The sequence below is a fragment of the Antennarius striatus genome, chromosome 5, assembly GCF_040054535.1.
Source record: "Antennarius striatus isolate MH-2024 chromosome 5, ASM4005453v1, whole genome shotgun sequence".
Lineage (NCBI taxonomy): Eukaryota > Metazoa > Chordata > Actinopteri > Lophiiformes > Antennariidae > Antennarius > Antennarius striatus.
The window spans coordinates 12,078,661-12,097,046 of record NC_090780.1 but is presented as its reverse complement, the minus strand read 5'-3'; the positions used below and the strand labels follow the sequence as shown (position 1 = coordinate 12,097,046).

Sequence of the window (18,386 nt, the reverse complement as noted above, 5' to 3'; positions counted from 1 at the left end):
TGCTCCTGCATATTAGCTAGTTCACTCTTAGGTAAAGAGGTAGACTGATCAATTCTGGCAAGCTGAGGGATTGTCGGACCTGTACCCCTCACTTGGCAAACACCACCAGACTCATGTGCATCAAGCACGGCTGACACTTCTCGCGAAGAGAGGGAACCCTGAGATGCAGGTGGGGTGATGTCGGTTCCTTCCCCAGACTGATCAACAACCAGCTGGCAGTTATTAGTACATCTGAAAGCATCTTGAACTGTACTATCCACCATACCATTCACTTGGTTCAGCAGCAAAGAGTAGGGTTCAGTCACCAGACGGTGGCTCATGCATGACCTGACAAATGGTTCTCTACTCAGTGCATCGGCGACTACATTCTTTGTGCCAGGGACATAGTTCAGGTCAAAACTGTATGCTGCAAGCTTCGATACCCATCTCTGTTCACATGCATCCAACTTCGGTTTAGTTAAGATGTATGTTAACGGATTATTATCTGTCCAGACGGAGAAGCTCCGACCTTTCAGCCAGTGGCTGAACTTGTCACACACTGCCCATTTTAGAGCCAGAAACTCCAGCCGGTGTGCTGGATAGTTCAGTTGAGACTGTGAGAGCGTCTTACTGGCGAACGCCACTGGTCTAGCAATCTTCCCATCAGGGGGCAACTGTGATAGGACAGCTCCGAGGCCATCAAAGCTAGCATCAACTGCAAGGATGAACGGTGTATTGAAGTCTGGATGGGCCAACGTCACACTCTGCACAAGCTCATGTTTCAAAGCTCTGAATGCGTCTCTGCACTCATCTGTCCAGTCTGCCGGAGACAGTTTCACATGGCCCTTTTTGAACTTGGGTGTATGGCCGCCCCTTCTCTTGTGCGGTGCTGAAGGCTCAGCGATGAGGTTGAACAGTGGCCTGGCTTTAGCAGAACATCCCTTAATGAAATGGTGATAGTAAAGAACCATCCCCAAATAGGATCTGATTTTCTTTGCACATGGAGTCATCCCATCGGACTCCATCAAGTCTGTCTCCTGCACATTATTTATGGCCTCAACTTTACTTGGGTCTGTCTTAATACCATCTGCACATATGATGTGTCCTAGAAACTTAACAGACCTGCGGAGAAAGTGACATTTCTTAGGCGAGAGCTTCAAGTTGTTTGCAGCCAGACGTGAGAAGACCATCAGCAGACGCTCTAGTGCCACCTGTTCAGATGGGGCGTACACCATGAGGTCATCTAAGTAACAAAGCAGGCTTGTGAAGTTCTCATCGCCAAAGATAGACATCATCATTCTCATAAAGGTAGCTGGACTATTCGTCAGGCCCTGGGGCATTCGGTTATATTCATGAAGACCGAATGGGGAGGAGAAAGCTGTAAATTTCTTGTCATCCTCATGTAGCCTGACATTGTAGAACCCTGATGTGAGGTCCATGGTGGAGAACAGCACATTGCCACCAAGCGCAGCGAGGGCGTCAGTTTGATGAGGGAGGGGATGAGCATCTTTTACTGTCCTCGCATTCAGCCACCGAAAGTCATTGCAAATGCGAAGGTCACCATTGGGTTTGGTAACTAAGACAAGGGGAGATGCGTACTCACTCTGAGACTTGCGTATTATCCCCAGCTCCTCCATCTCATTCAGCGCAGTCCGCAGCTTGTCATAATGGCATGGTGGGACCCGCCTGTATGGAAGTCTAAAAGGCTTATCATCTAACAAGCGGATTCTGTGCACGAAATCTTTTGCTTCACCACAATCCATTTTGTGCCTTGAAAAGATTGACTCATACTGCTCAATGATCTGCAACAATTTCTCCTTCCACTCAAGGGAGATCTCACAGGATGAGAGGTCCAACTCCTGCAGGCCCATGTCACACAGAACAGCTGACATTTCAGCTTCTGACCGTGGTGCAGGTGACGAGACTTGTGTGTACTGTGTATTGGACTGGACACGATCTGGTTCTGGCATGTCCTGCACAGAAAGACAATGGGACACATCCGCAACCTTTGCATTTCTCCTAAGTGTCAGTGGCTTATCAGTAGGGTTTACTATCTTAACTGGGACATAGCCATCCCCCCATAAGGGAGTGACAACTCTGCCCACCAGAATTTGTGCAGGCCTAGTCTTAGACTGGGTGGGTTCAACCATGACTGTGCTACCTACCGCTGAGACGTCAAACGCTGGTAGTTTAGCCCACACTAAATGTTCAGACAGTGGCTTCAGAGTTACACACCTTTTGAGCTTAGCAGTTCCAACTCTGAGCGGCATCGCCGTGCCATTACATTCACCTGAGAAGGACAACAGGGACATTAGATGGGGCAAACCATCACTCAAAGTACTCTTCGCAGGAGATGCTGTGCTCCGGCTGCTCACAATCATCTTTGTCTGTGTAATGAGCCACCTGATGACGTTGCTGCCCAGAATCATATCATCACGTTGGCCTGGCACAACAAGAACTGGGATTATCATCTTGTGGCCATAAACGGATACAGTGAGGTCATACATTGAAGTAGGTGTGACCAGGTTACCCCCACAGCCAACAATGACGAAACCCTCAGCTGACTTCTTCTCAGTGTTAGGGGTCGACTGTGAGAGCTCTGTGTCTGCAGTCACACTTATAGTGCATGCCATTGAACCACTGTCCACTAATGCCCTGAGGACATGTCCATCATCTGTAGTCACATCCGTGTAGAAGAGGCTATCAGTATTTGAGAGTCTCTGCAGATCTTGGAAAATCACAGTTTTCTTAGATGGTCCTGCACTGCTGAAGGCCATGCACAATGTCTCATAATCTGTGTCTGTTAAGGTGGGAGGCTCACTCACTTGATCTGCGTTGTCCTCCCCTGCACGCAGATCATTCAGTTTCCCTGCTGGCCACGGGAATGGGGACGCTTGCCTTCTGGGCAGTTAAGTCTTGAATGGCCAGGCAGGTGACACAGGAAGCACAGCCCTCCTTCTCGACAGTGCGTGAAGGCAGAGTGAGAGCTGTCTTTACATATAGAACAAGGTATGTCATTCAAGCCCTCAATCCTCGGATATTTGTTGCTGCTATTTGGCCTTCTATTTGCCCGTGCACGAACCGGGCCCTGAAGTAACACTTTCTCTAGCATGCCTATCAATTTCTCAAGGGTAGGGTTATCTTGACTCACAGTTGTTTTCTGTTCAGGTATGCCTGCGTCGAAAGTAGCATTAGGGCTCACCTCAATTTTATTCAAGTTGACTCTGTTATACAACTGAGGCGAGGACCTAAGTCCACCTTCCAGATGATATTCATCTAACACTTCCTGAACCTCGCGAGTTGACCACTTATCAACTGTCTTGGACCTAAAGGTAAGGGCCAAGTCCCTGCTGGGGCAGTGCCTGATGAACATACGTGTAACTTCAACAGAAGGGTTGTCGAACAACTTTCCCTGTGCATTCAGACAACTGGCAGCAACATCAGCAGCTCTGTTCAACCTAAGCCAATACTCGTATGGATCCTCCTGGTCTTTTGGCAGGGTGGAATAAAAGTCAGCTAGGGGAACAGAGGAGCAGTGGCTAGAACTGAAATGTCTACGCAGGAGTAAATAGATGGCCTGTGGGTTCTGCTGCACATCAATCTCACCATTCCTTATTCCAAATCGCACAACATCCTTTGCCCTGCCCCTCAGATGGATGAGAATCTCCTCAGCCTGATGTTCAACCCGAATATCGCTCTTCCTAATGTAGGTTCTCATTAAGTCCTCCCATTCATCAACAGCTATTGTATCTGAGCTTTCCCCTCTGAATGGAGGTGGCTCTTTGACTTGCCTCTGAGTGACCAGTTGGACCTGGGAGAGGTCTAGTGTCTGGCTGGGCAGAGAGCTTTCCTTCCTGCATGCATCTCCATGGGCCGCGTGCACCGTAACTGCAGGGGTTGATGTGAGGTGTGATGCAGGGGTCGATGTGAAGTGTGTCATAATACTATTTGCTATCTGCTGTCCTATCTGTTGTACAACAGTGTTCATTTGTTCAGCAAATCTCACTTCATCAGGGATAGGGTTTTGGGCGGAGGTGCTAGCGCACTGAGGTGGATGTAACCCATGCATAGACTGATCATGTGGTGAGGATACATTGTCATATTCAACAGGACTGTCCACAGGATCAATAACTATACATGTTTCATCCCTCCTTTGATCCTCATGTAATGAAAATGGGACAGGTGTGAGATTTAACCCACATGCAATATCCTTACCCCAACTAACAGGGGTTCCATCAAACTCACCAGACTGACCAGAGCTCATGTTTTGTTTTGTGATAACAAAGTTCCCACTCGTATAATATTAATAATTAAGCTGAGAGTCCACCACGAAGGAATACAGCTCCAGTGATGCAGTCATGAGAAGACACCAACCCGGTCCGACAGTCTTCGACGAGTCACGGCACCAATGTGACCGATGTATGTCTTCTCTGCATTAATCACACTCTGGAACTCATGTGGTGGCAATAGCTCAGGTGGGGGTTTATTCTGCGTTCAACAACAAATGGACACAGGAGACAGTGTACAAGGTGTCAATTTGTGGACCAAAGCACATGTCCTGTCTGTCTCATGAAAATCCTCCAGCGTACTGAGGATTTCCCATATAGGCTACTATACTATACGTATATGATTTAGTGATCGTAAAGTGATTTTTATACAGCCAGATGACCAAAGCAAATCTCATTTCCTCTTAAAAAAATAAAATACAAAATAAACGTAGCATATTTTTCCACCATTAACTGTTACCATCTTTTTATATTATTTTAGCTTATTTAACCAAATCACATGAACTTGCAATAAGAAATACACATTAAATTATAACACTTGCAACATACCTGCGTTCAACAACAAATGGACACAGGAGACAGTGTACAAGGTGTCAATTTGTGGACCAAAGCACATGTCCTGTCTGGGGAAACACCGATACCACCTGTTAGCTAACTGTACTGGACACGTTCTTTACAAGTGAAACAATGTACACAAAGTTAATGTTTGACCTAACACAAAATGAAACAGAGTTAGTCTAATGGTGTTTCCTTTCAGGCATGTATCCCAGATGAACTGTTAAGTGCTTTTCAAAATTATAATTTATTTTGTCCACAGACGCACGGACATTACCTGTCTCATGAAAATCCTCCAGCGTACTGAGGATTTCCCATCATGCTTCGCTAACATGAAGCAGGCATGATGCAAACATGTAGAACAGTAGATGGCGTAGTTTCCCCATTTTAGCGGGATTTTAACTACAACTTATTCAACTATGTTACATATGTATACATTCAGGCCAATTAAAATATTTCCATTTTCAGAAGAAAATAAATATCAGCGGTTTCTACTTCATAAAAAATGATAAATGAACAAAAAACACTTAATTTAACATGTTCAGAAGCAGCTAATTCCCTAGAATGATATAGAACAAAACATTCAACACCTAAGGTAACAGTACAATTTTTTGATATATGTTCTTTGGTTGAGAGACATTTCCTATTGACTTAGATTCTTGCCGCCAACGCTGTACATTCTTCATTGGTTGTACTGTATCATGATTTTTACCAATTATAACACATTTGTTGTCCACCCATTTCACAATGGGAATTTCTTCATTGTGATCAAACCTGTAATCATATGTTCCTCTCGGTTCTTTTTTCATTGCATTTGATTTCTTCAATGGGCACTTGCTGATCCTGTTTTCCCTAATTGTTCCCGTGGCATTGAATCCCAAAGTCCTCAAATGCACCTGCAACGCATAGTCAGTGAACAAATATCCAAGTATAAGTATACATTATAAGAGAATGGGTTATCTACAACCGAGAGCATATTCAGGACCACCTTAGAACCGAGCAACAAATCGCTGTCTTTTTCATTAGCAGACCCTTTGCCAATACAGATCAAAACTGTAGCATTAACCTGACACCCCACACAATGCCCAAAATTTATACCCAAATCGAATTGGTTTGCCCCACATGAATTGCTTGACAGTGTTATGTCCATAATAGCGCACAATCATTTCGTCAACTGACAAATTCTCCTCAAACACTCCAAATTTTTGGAAGGATTCTTGAACCATAGAAATAAGTGGCCTTATTTTATTTATAATATTATTATAATATTTATTTATAATTTATAATATATTTCTATCAGAGTAAACTAAATGACAAAAAAATGGATGTACCAACTATGGTAATAAAACGTGTAAACACATATCTTTCACTAATTCATGGAGTGACTTACATACTGTAATTCCTAACTGTGGTACACTTCGATCTTACCTTGCAATCTCTTCTGTACATAAAAAAACTCTGCCCACTAGAAGCCCCAGTCAATGAATGTCCGGCAGCACGTACAACTCTCACGTATGTTAGTCACTTTACAAGTTTCAAACATGTTACCTTCAAGCTTTTTCCTGCCTTGCAGTGTAAAACTTGTTTAGAACAATATATGAACATTCTTTCATATTAGAAGTATGAAACTTGTGATGGTTTGAGCTTGTTTCTTCCAATTGAGGCAGCGCTTCTTCCTATGCATATTGCTTATGTAATGCCCAGTGTCCTCATTTGAGGACAGCAAAGTTTACGCTGTTCTATAGCCTATAATTACAAGCCATTATTCTAACAATATGTAACAAGGATGAACTTTTACCTTTGCATTTATATCTCGTGTCAATGAAAGCATGTCACACGGTAAATTAGAGAGTACCTGCAGTTTATTGTCAGGTTTTAACGCGCTCAAGTATATTGGCATTTCCTTGATTTGTAACTTGATATATTAGTGACAAAGTTAGACCAATGTTGTGTACATTCAAGCTCTCACAAGCATACAGCTTGGACCCCTTTGTGTGGATCTCCGTGCATTATTACATCCTTGCTGAACGCAAACATCTCATCTACAGACGCTTATCCGAATTACTGTCATGGGTCTGCTGGAGCCTATCCCAACTGGCTAGGGGCGAGAGGTGGCATACACCCCGGACAAGAGGCCAGCTAATCGTGGGACCACATGAAAGACAAACACACATACACTTACAGACAGTTTGGTGGGAGCTGCATGATTTTGGGGGTGGGAGGAAGCCGGAGACACAGGGGAGACCATACAAAGTCTGCAGAGAAGGGATTCAACATGTAACCTTCCCCCTCCACTGGGCCGGACTCCAGACAACCAATATTACAAGATATTACAGTTATCTAATAGATTCAGTATTCTGATGGAGATTAATGCCACTGGCTGGACAAGTAAATGACATTGTTTAGATTATTTTTTGTGATGATGACTGTGTAGCACCATGGTGCACATTGTGGTGCTGGCCTTTGTGTTTTTACCACCTTCTTGTAACCTCATAAATGCTACACATACTGAGCACAAGTTAGAAAGCAGCAATTTGTGGAAGGAATTTTATTTTCACATACTTCAGCACTATGAAAAGAAATGGCAGCAGATGGGAAATCAGATAGAGTGCACCATAGGCATATGACACCATCATGACAAACATAGTGTAATATTTACTCAAAATTGACATATGCTACAGAAAATGTGTCCTCATTCAACATGTTTTCAGTCACTTCGTCTCATGAACCAGGCAACATTATATAGATGACATTTCACTTGTAAACTCTAATTGTTCTACATATAGCGGAAAATACTTTTTTTAAAATTCAGCTGGGAAGAATGACACTGCTCTCATTTGTTCATAATGAAATGCAAATGAGACTGAATTTCATGATTGTCAACAACAACTGGCTACTGTGGTCACAAAAATAGATTTCACATTATATTGTGAGCTTTAAAGTCATGGTTTGTGGATTTTCGTAGGCCAACTGTGATTCTCATTCCAGTGTCTGTGCCAAGATAAGCCATAAATACTGTATGCTAGCTGTAATCAACATGAGTGGCATCAATCTTCTAATCTAATTTAGAAAAAAGCATGTCATGTCCCAGTATGTTAAAATATTCTTTTAATGTGATAATCGTCAGTAAGGTTTGAAAACAAGTTTGCACTTTTATTTCAAAATAAACTACAATTAGTATGAAATCACTATGGCTAAATTCCCTGTCGCTTCACCACAACAGGTTTTAAAATGTGGGTACATTTCTTTAAAATATTTTTTACAACAGCAATGCAAATATTTCTCTAGGTAGCACAGTGAGATTTTTATTGAAATGGACTTCAAGATTGTGTTCATGTTTGCACAGTCAACACAGAGCCAAGCCCTTTGTTAAGCATTCCACAGTCATTTTGGGGAACTTCATGACAGGTTATAGTGCTGATTATATCAGCAGAACAAATAATACTGAGTGATGCTTCATTGTTCCACAGACATTTGTGAGAATTATGCCTTGAGAATTAACACAGAGCATTATGAGAGTAAGATATATCAAACAGCATCAGTCATTCAAAGTGAGTAATGAGTGGGAGAGGTACTAAACACAAGTGCACAGTGATTGCTTTGTAGATAATGGTTGTTAAGCATATCTATTTATTTTGATTATTCACACAGGCTTATGTGATAATGAGACTGAATTTCTTGTTAGCTGATTTGAAAGGTGGTAAGGTTTCTGAGTTGGAACCTATATGACTTTTTTTTTAAATGGTCATAAAACAAGTCTGAGTCATTAAATGACACACTCTTTTTTCTGTATGAAATATCACCACTGGTTTGAAAAGTTTAATACAATAAAATTTATTAAGTACTGGCAATGGTCACTTACTGAGTGGCACTGTAAATGTGACTTGAAGCAAACACATTGTCATCAAGAAAACAGGCATTTTTTTTAAATTTCATAGCTACAATCAAACTATGAGGATTTGAAATTAAACATTGTACCTGAAAGAAAAATAAGACTGCTGATTCACAGAGAAACAGGTGGTTAAATACTTAAAGCCAACAACTCTATAGACAACTATTTAAATTTCACACTTCACACATTGGTCTGAATTAGACAGACAAAACTACAATTCAACTATTATTGCAAAAATGTAAACATCCATCCAATGTATCATGACAATGTCTTTGCAAATGCAGTCAGCTAAAACTTGGCCATTTTGTTCCAGATACAAATATTTTGATATATTGTCATTTTACAATATGAGGATCGAACAAAAATACAAATAATCAACTTTTGACTTTGGGATATTTAAGGCTTCTGTGTTGGGATTGTGTAACTAAAATTAGACTAAAACCAGTAACAAGGACAAGCAAATTAATTGCTAACTTATCAGTTTAAACAAGAAAACATATGCTAATTGCTTAGTTTCTTGCTCTATAGTTTTTTACTTCATTATTAAATGCATATTGGGAGTTAGAACAACTGGTCAGACAGAAACAGTGATATCTGTTTTCCAGATTTTCTGATCATGAAAATAATCATTTATGTCCCATAAACAAGTCAGTAAATGTTCTGAAATGCACATACCTTTTTATCATACATATTTCAAAATAACAAACAAGCACAATTAGATTTCTTTGAATAAGTTTAACATTGAATTGATTCCTCCACATTTAAAAAACATATCAAATAAACAATAAGTTTATGAACCACCTAGAGCTGAAATTGTTGTGATTCAAGACATCTATAAAATAAAAATGGCACATTCACATAATTTAACACATATAATAACCTTTTAATATAAATCTATATGCGACAATATAGACTGAAAATAAATATATAGCCATGTCAAAACAAACCTCTGTTCATGGACAATGTGATTGGCATTTTTTATTGTACTGTATTCCTATTTTTGGTATTTAAATAAACAAATGACTGCTTATCAAAAATAACATGACCATTAAAAAAACAGTGAAATCCATTAGAAATGCCAAAACATTGGAAAATGGGGATGTGAGCAATGTTTTGTTTTTTTTTTGCATTTAAAGTAACAGTCTTTAAAAGACCTCATTTTACACATACTACACAGAAGCGAAATAATCCCTTTATCAGAAGATGAGAATTTGTATTTATGTCTTTTAACTTTGTTAAAAAAGGATCATCTTCAGCTAAATGCCACAGGACGTGCACTTGAAAGCCTATACATGTATGGATCTAGAACAGCTGGTGTCCCTAAGTCGGCTGAAAACATAAATTTTACATGAGGGTTCAACAGAATGACGAGGACATCGGTAAGCCTGTGCTTTTGTTACCTCTTCAAAAAGAAAGCCGGTATGGAAAGCAACCTCAATTACATGAACTATTATCCCAAATGAAACGTTCTTTGAAATGGTATCACTACTATATTTCTACTCTTCAGAAATTATCTCAGAAAAACACAACAATTCTACTTCTATTAGCAATTAACAATATGGGAGAAGATCTGACATCCCAGAGGTTCAAACACATATGTTTTCAGTTTGACCTGGAGCTACAGTGAGTATGTACATGTAGCAGCATAAAATCAACCACCTGTAATGATCAGACTACCAGGTTAGCATTATAACATCTCACTTCAAGATGGCTGTCGATGTAGATGAGGTGGAATGTGCAGTTTTTGTCATCTTTCATTTCTACATTTCAAAGCTTATTCTTTTGTCTCTCAACCATTATTATCTTATACGTCTCTTTCTTATAGGTTTCAAGAAATGCTATTGGCACATTTGATTCTTCTCATCATTTAGTTATTTAACAGTATGATGACTTAACTTTTGGCACTTAAAATATAAATACATTGTTTTCTTCTTAAATATAATTAAGCACAGATAAAACACCTATATAACAGTGTCCAGTGATAATTTGAGGTGATACTTTGGTCTCCAGATTACCAACTGGATAGCAAAACGCTGGTCATCATATAATACACATAATTTTTTTCTTAAAAACAAGTAAGTAAATAAATAAATAAATAACTGTCAAAGAATCATGATAAACAGCAAAAATGAAATTAAAACAAAAAAATTCCCTTCTTTCCGATAGTGGCACATTTGATTTCTCATTGAACACAGACACATCTGATAACCAACAAATCAAAAATTCAGCACATTTCATGAGGTTCTATCTCGGTACCACAAAGTGAGGTTGTTGATGTCTCCTGACAAAACATATTCTATCTACAAAACGAATGAAGAATGTGGTATTTGGCCCCCTTCGTTTTGCTAAATAGACACGTTCAAATTTGTGGGTCCACAAGTTACAGAGCTTCAGTGTCACGGGGTCAAAGTGCAATGTGACAAACAAAAAACAAGTGTAGAGGTCTGGCATGATATGCAGGTGTGATTGCAGATGATATGCTACTTTTTCTTTTGTTGCATGTAGACAGGAGGGAAGCAAAACTTGTTTCAATTCATATGTGCTACTTTTACCATTATTCAGTTTAGTGTAATTCTCTGCTATCACCATCTCTTCTGCTCATTAAATGCTGTTCTTCCTTGGATTGGACAACACCATTCCTAATATATGCAAAAATACAGTTCCATTGTAATGTGTGCAAAATGCTCTATAGGCATAAGAGTAAAAATAATCCCATCTACTAGCCACAATATTACTTAGACTTAAATAGATGTGATGAGGTATGAATATTGGCCAGTATTTTGGAGCAACATGAATCCTTCCATCATGCAAACTTCTGTAACAAGATCCCATTTGTACCTCATTGTATTTCAGTAAGAAAAAGACACATAGATGTGGAGTAAATAACAATGGGAGCAAGACTAAGAAGTGGACGTAGGATTCAAAATAAGCAAAAAACTGATTTCTTGACAGCTTTGCGCCACATATTTAATAAATAACGCAGAATGAAATGGCAAACTCTCCTTAGGAGATCTGTGATTTCTCTCCTATATGCACAGGTAGGTATCAGTAGGTTTCTAATTAGGTACCTGTATTGTATTAGTCAGCCCGCCACTTGAATGGATGGATGGATGACAGTGGAGGGTCCAATGTGCTAAGATGAGTATGAGCCTTCATCTTTCTTCGTCCTTCCTCTTCAATTTAAACACCATTTAATTTACAGGGGCAGGTCTGTGCTGTTGTGGCGAGTCTTTCTGGAAGTCCCATCATCCCGAGGCAGAGCTTTCTGCAGGTTGGACATGGCAGCGGTCTTCTTTAGGTCAATGACTGCGTAGCATTCACTACGCCGGGGTACCTGTGGGCCACATGTTTTGGGTGGTAGGCGCTGGTGCTGTGGCTGTGTCTGGGCACCCCCGCTGCTGATGGTTTGGCATGCAGGTTCTCCCTCTAGGTCCACTTGGATGTAATTCAGCTGCCTTGATGGAGGCAAGTGACCATGCTCGCAGCCTCCAACCCCCGACCTTGATCGTCTGCGTAAATCAAAGCTAAATATTCGCCCCCCGCTGTCTGGCTGACATGGCCTCGCATGGGGGGGGCAGGCGTGTCGTAGCCTGGGCGGCTGGACCTGCTCTGTGTTGACATAGTTTTGCAAGGCATCTCTGTGGATACCCCGACCGTCCTGGTGGTACCCATTGGGGGTCCCAGGGCCTTCTGAGAACTCATACTCATCAAAGTCTTCCTCTTCTTCCTCGTATTCATCTTCATCTTGCTCATCGTCATCATCTTCCTGGTCATCATCCCGTTGCAGAGCGCTATACTCCCACACGGGGGGCAAAGAAGGCAGGTTCTCATAGTTAAGCAGAGCTGTGCGACGATGGCCCCCGCTCAAGCCCCTTTCGCAGGGGTAACCCTGCAGGGGGAGTGATGATGGTCCATGAGCATGCGGGTGCAGGAGGGAGTGGGAGTGACTATCGCCAGTGCTGCTGCTGCTGCTCGACCCCACGGATTGCGACACGCTGCTGGGACTCAGCCGCTGCTTGCGGCCACTCCTTAGACCGTTGATGTTCTCGTAGGTCAGTTCGCCGCTCTGACAGCTGTCAGGGTGCCGGTGTGTGTGGTGATGAAAATGATGATAGGAGTGAGAGTTGCACAGGTGCATGGAGGGTTCGTCTCCCTCCGTCTCTGAGCCTGTTGCGCCCTCTACTGGCTGCAGGTTGTGGGGATTATGGCCATGCCTCTCCCGCTCTCGCTCCAGCAGATGACGCTGAGCTGGAGTGGGGCCCAACATGAATTTGACCTCCTGTGAGGACGGTTGTAGGAACACCTGAGGATCATTATGCTCTTCCAGGGGACAACACCGCAGGTTGGGTTGGGGATTTCCTTGGCCCCCGACAGGCATGGCTCCCCGTGTTGTTTCAGGGAAAGTGCTGGGCCGCACCTCGGGCAAGGAGTGCACACAGTGACGCAAAGAGAGATCCCCATCCATACTAACAGTATTCACATAGGTGTGGGTCTGTTAGTAAACATAAATCAAGGTAAGATTACTATGTAGGCAGATGAAATTAAAGCCCAAGGGGTACTGATAGCTCTTACCTGGTCTTCCATACTCATGAGGCTATGTCCATGATCTTCACCAAAAGACGGCTGGGAGGAATCACCTCTGATTGGATACCCAGGATATCCATTGGGAAAAGACTGAACTGGGAATGCTGGAGCTGCAAACACAAAGTGCAAAACTCTTTAAACAATGAGTTTCATAGTAGCACTTGTGATCCAATGGAGAACCAGACTAATACAAACATTCAAAACCAAAATTGAAGATGAAAATGATGCATTAGAAAAAGAATGGAACAGGGCTGCAGTAAAACGTCTCAGGCATTCATTCCATCTATTTATTCTTTTACAATCCTGTTCTGACTGGGCCCCTCAGGTAGTAACTACAGTCCCTATGTCTGTGGATAGGCATGATGGGGTACTGTATATTTGATGGATTCGTTTGAGCACTCTGAAATTGTGTTTGGACGAAGGACGGGTAACATAATGAAACTGAATGCTTTGAGTCACACAATGGATACTGAAAGAAACAGTCTTATCGGTATTTGGCCACTTTAAGGGGAATAATATCATGAATTACTCTAAAAAGTGATGCCCAACTAAGAACTGGAGCAGTTTGTATGCCGAACGTTTAGTTCAGCTTTCAGCTTCTGTTCAGATCACCGTCAACAATACACTGTATTATGTCAGTGAAGAGATGTATTGACACCAAAGCAAACTTTTAGAAGCAGGAGTATATCTGATGTATAAAGTTTTGCTTGCCAACAAAAGAGTTGTAAAGTTCTCAGATGCTGATCACACAGACGCGTTGCTAAACACATATTACCAGCAAAACTGTTGTTTCTCTGTGGAATACTGCATTTGGTGTGTGCCCCTGTTTTAGGGTGACATAAACTGATTTTATTTGTCTGACTGAGCAGTCAGGACAACTCCACACTGAAGCTGTTCTAATTATTTTGAGGCAGCAAAAAGTAGCAGTGGAGCTGCCTGGGTCATGAAGTGTCCCACAGCTGCTAGACTGTTAACATATGCTGCTACCCACACACACACGTTAAGCACATGGAGGCACAGACACCACAGCAAACATGAAAGGTGGCAGTATCACAAATCATTCAAGATGACTCAGCAGAGAATCAGGAGTGTATTCTTCTTGTCATAAGCTCCATGCAGCCGTTGTGTCTGGATTGCAAGGGATCCGTTGTGATGGTCAAATGTTCAAATATTAAATGTCATCATAACATCTAACAAGCAAATTTGGAAGCACCTAACCTGCAGAAGTCCAAGGTCAGGAGTCGGACAATTAACGATCATGCTTTTGGACAATTAGAAGTTACATAAAGACATTTTTGGACAAAATACTGTATAAGGCTAAACAGTTCACTCAGTTATTTTCAAAGTGACAGCGCTGTGGATACTACGGCCTCCCAGGTTGTCAAAATATTACACATAAACAACAAGGCAATGAAACAATTGCATGTGATTTGGTTGCAGCTGTCTGGTCTTTGACGAGAAAGTTGAGCATATTTAAAGTCTGTTGAAGATGACTATATGCATTTTCCAAAAATGAAACAAATCCAGACTGACAGAGATGTTTCCTCTCACATTAAAAATTATTTCTATAGTCTGCAATCATTTTGTTAACTTCAGCCTTGCAAAGCAGCTCCTGCTTTTCCTCCTACTTTTTTTTTTGTAAGAAACGTCCCCACATTTTTACAGGAGGCTGAACAAACCTAGAACAAACCCTCTTCCACCAAAACAAGTCAGGTGCTAGTCCCTGGCTGGTGCTACAGCTATTTCTGAACTGGTCCAACACAGAAAACATGTGAAAACCAGTTTGTTGGTTTGTATACTTAAACCCTCCACGTGGACCTTATTAACGTGGCATTATGAGAGCAGTGTGGATTTGTTGCACTGAAATGAGGAAGAACAGAGAAAATGTATGTCGATCATTTTATGGTTTGATTTCTGAAGTTTGTCATTACATCTTTTGGTGATGGTTAAGCTCAGTTCAGCCTAAAAGCACACTTCATTTGCTTCCCCTGTGATATTATCATGCTTTTTTTTGGACCAGAAAAATTTATTTACAAAACAAACTTCAAATTTATAGTCTATTGCATTTTAAACTATTTTTTTCCAGTTTGGCATGGGTTCACACTTAAAAGGGGAGAAGGGATTACTTACTGGATCTCTTGAATTGTTAACTGAAGATCCCCACTGCAGACACTGCATATACTGAGCTGCCATAACATGACAAAACTTTTGATTTTGATTTTCATTAAAATTGGAAATCAGCATGTTGCTCAAGCCACAATGAACTTCAAATGACTAGCAATTTATACAAGTGAATAATATTACAAAAAATCAGTAGGAGAAACCCCTGGAAAGGAAAAGACCCCATTGCCATCGGTCCATGTCATTGTGTTTTGTGGTGAAAAAAAAGTTTGTTTTTGTTGCTGAATAATCCCCCAAAATAGAAACATGTCAAACAGAGAGACAGGATGAATGGAACTCTCTTTTACCCCCCTCCTCACTTTTTTTGTGGTGGTGAGGGGGGAAATAATAACCATTACAGGCAGAACAGACACCTTTCTGACCCCATGAGGTGAAGGTTTATGTCTGCCAGCTGTGTCTGTGCTCCACTTGGTGTTATTTGGGTTCCTTTGTACCTACGAGGTACTGGGTTCAATTTAAACTGTGTCTATTAATAGATAACAAATTCTGATTTTATAGCTGTTGTGTTGCATCCAAGTTCTACAATTAATCTTAAGTGTACTGTTAACAGGAATGTGTGTGTGTGTGTGTGTGTGTGTGTGTGTGTGTGTGTGTGTGTGTGTGTGTGTGTGTGTGTGTGTGTGTGTGTGTGTGTGTGTGTGTGTGTGTGTGTGTGTGTGTGTGTGTGTGTGTGTGTGTGTGTGTGTGTGTGTGTGACTCACTGTTGGGAGTCTGTGGTGTGCGAGACATCTCCATCTCTGGTGTGTGACCGCTGCGACTCATCATCATTGATTCTTCCACCACGTTGATGCTGTTACACTGCATCAGCTCCTGAAGCAGATTGAAGATCTCTTCCGCTCGAGAACACTTGAATGCAAAGATTCCTGGACAAACAAGCAAAATAGTATGATTAGTTTACAATTGCTCGACAACGTGAAGACCCACATATTTAACCTGGGATGTCATGTTGGGTGTATGAACTGGACAATAACAAACTGTACAATCAAACACTGTGATTTTCAGAAGGCTACTGCCTGACAACAGCTGCTGTGGAGACACCTGTGTGTAGTAAGTAGCAACGAAGTTCAGAACATAGTCCTTCTCTATCTCTTTATTTACAAAGTGCTGCTCAACTCTAATGTTGTCACATTAGCAGCTGATGCAACAGTATCATACATTTCCTCCATTTGCTATACATACAGCAAACATACTGTACATTGGATCAGTGTTATGTTGAGACTGGCTTGCTCGGTGTAAATAAGTATAGAGAGGGCTCTTTGATGCAGTGTTATTCTGTGGAAGCTTCATGATATTCAGTCTGTATACTCAATTACAACTGTGCCTTTTAACAATTGACATTTTAACTCTTGGTAAGCAACAACATAAAAATGATTATTTAAAAAAAGGACATAAAAAATAAATATATATGAATTAGATGATAATTACGCATCAAAACATCATCATAATCATGACTCTTACAGCTGTGCTACTGAATCAGAGAACCAGACGCTCACCCTGTCCCGTTTGACAACGGCGGCCGCTCTCAAAAGAGAACAGGTTGGAGTCGTAGCCGTAACGTCGCAAGCAGAGATACGGCCACCGGATGGCATCTCTCTTCCGTGTGTGAAGAATGAGCTCGGTCTGGGTGAGCTCCATGACCCCAGAGCCCAGCTCATTGCCCTCATCATCGACATTGGTGACCTGGAACAGAAAGAGGTAATATGGAAGAGAAAAATCTAAAGATTGCAGCGCTGAACTACAAAATGCTGTAATATTTTAAAATATCCTGGCACATGGAAGCAAATAGGAAAAGCATTGCCATTAAAAAAGGTGATAACCAGATAAAAGATGAATTGAAAGAATTTAAATTGATCTTACTATTGACCTTAAATTTGGTGAGATGGTTGTCTTGGATGGGGTCTCTGTACAGACAGCTCCAACAGCTCCCCATAGCTTCAGCAGGCCAGCTGAAACCTGTCACAGGAGCAAAAATTATCAGTCTTTTCTATTAAGTCCACCTATTTAAAGTGATTTAACCTGGTTGGACAACACAACACAGACTTCTTACTCAGTCCAAGCCATCAGTGTAAAGGGATTCACGTCTCAATCCCAGAATCTTTGACTGGGCGTTGTCGTCACAAACCATTTGGTTTGTTGGACTGACATCTTCAGCGGGATTCTCTCCTCCCTGAAAGCACAAACATTCAGATTTAGCCATACAATTAGAAGCTCAACAAGGAAATATAAACCGTTCTAATTTTAATTAAAAGTACAGTATATAGCATGTGGAGTGGTCTGGGGCCGTCCCGGTGGTCTAGCTTCATTGTTTGTCTCCTGTTATCTACTGTCAAAATACTTGATTATCTGTCAAAAACATGATTATCAAACTATTAACATCGCTTGAGTGTTAATCAGCTTATCCATTTCTACCCAACACTGTGAAGCATCTGTTACAGGCATATAATTGACGGCCAACAGTAGTTCAACAGCCTTTAATTCATACTAGACTGCTGACTTATTTTCAGTCCTAGATCAATTCCCATGGTACAAACACACAACCTGAGATTGTCAAAGATAAATAAACTGGTGCCTCTTCAGCTGAAGAACGACAAAATATATCTTTGATTGAGCTCATTTTGTCCCACATCTCCCTGTGTTCAAACCCTGAGGAAACTAAGATATAACTTATAATAAGCATTATTTAAATAAAAACCTACAATGAACTCCCTCTTGACTATTTCTGTGGATCACAAACTGAACGTCAGTACCAGTCAGATGTCCAAGAGAGACAAAAAAAACAAAACAAAACAAAGTCACACACCTGTGGGCTCTAAATGAAGCTCTGGACCTGAAGCATCAGTAAATAATCCTGTGATCTGTGCTCCTGTCACCCCACACAGCCTCCCCGTGGGTTCCACATCCACACCACC

General features: G+C 41.2%; 1 protein-coding gene across 1 annotated transcript; it reads right to left on the bottom strand.

The window, feature by feature from the left end:
- Positions 1 to 11,908: 11,908 nt before the first annotated feature.
- On the bottom strand, positions 11,909 to 17,407 carry frs3 (fibroblast growth factor receptor substrate 3). The gene is made up of 5 exons (XM_068316106.1): positions 17,342 to 17,407; positions 16,971 to 17,157; positions 16,179 to 16,340; positions 13,285 to 13,406; positions 11,909 to 13,204 (listed from the first exon to the last, which is right to left on the bottom strand). The coding sequence occupies exons 1-5, from the start codon at positions 17,405 to 17,407 to the stop codon at positions 11,909 to 11,911; spliced, it is 1,833 nt and encodes a 610-aa protein (XP_068172207.1).
- Positions 17,408 to 18,386: the final 979 nt, after the last annotated feature.

What these genes read in the sequence shown, in the direction of transcription:
- frs3 (XM_068316106.1), bottom strand. Translation starts at nt 17,407, where the DNA reads ATGGGGAGCTGTTGGAGCTGTCTGTACAGAGACCCCATCCAAGACAAC. An exon ending in CCGTTGTCAAACGGGACAGG is followed by an intron (nt 16,341 to 16,970) that starts GTGAGCGTCTGG and finishes TTGTTTGTCCAG; the next exon opens with GAATCTTTGCATTCAAGTGT. An exon ending in TCATGAGTATGGAAGACCAG is followed by an intron (nt 13,205 to 13,284) that starts GTAAGAGCTATC and finishes GTTTACTAACAG; the next exon opens with ACCCACACCTATGTGAATAC.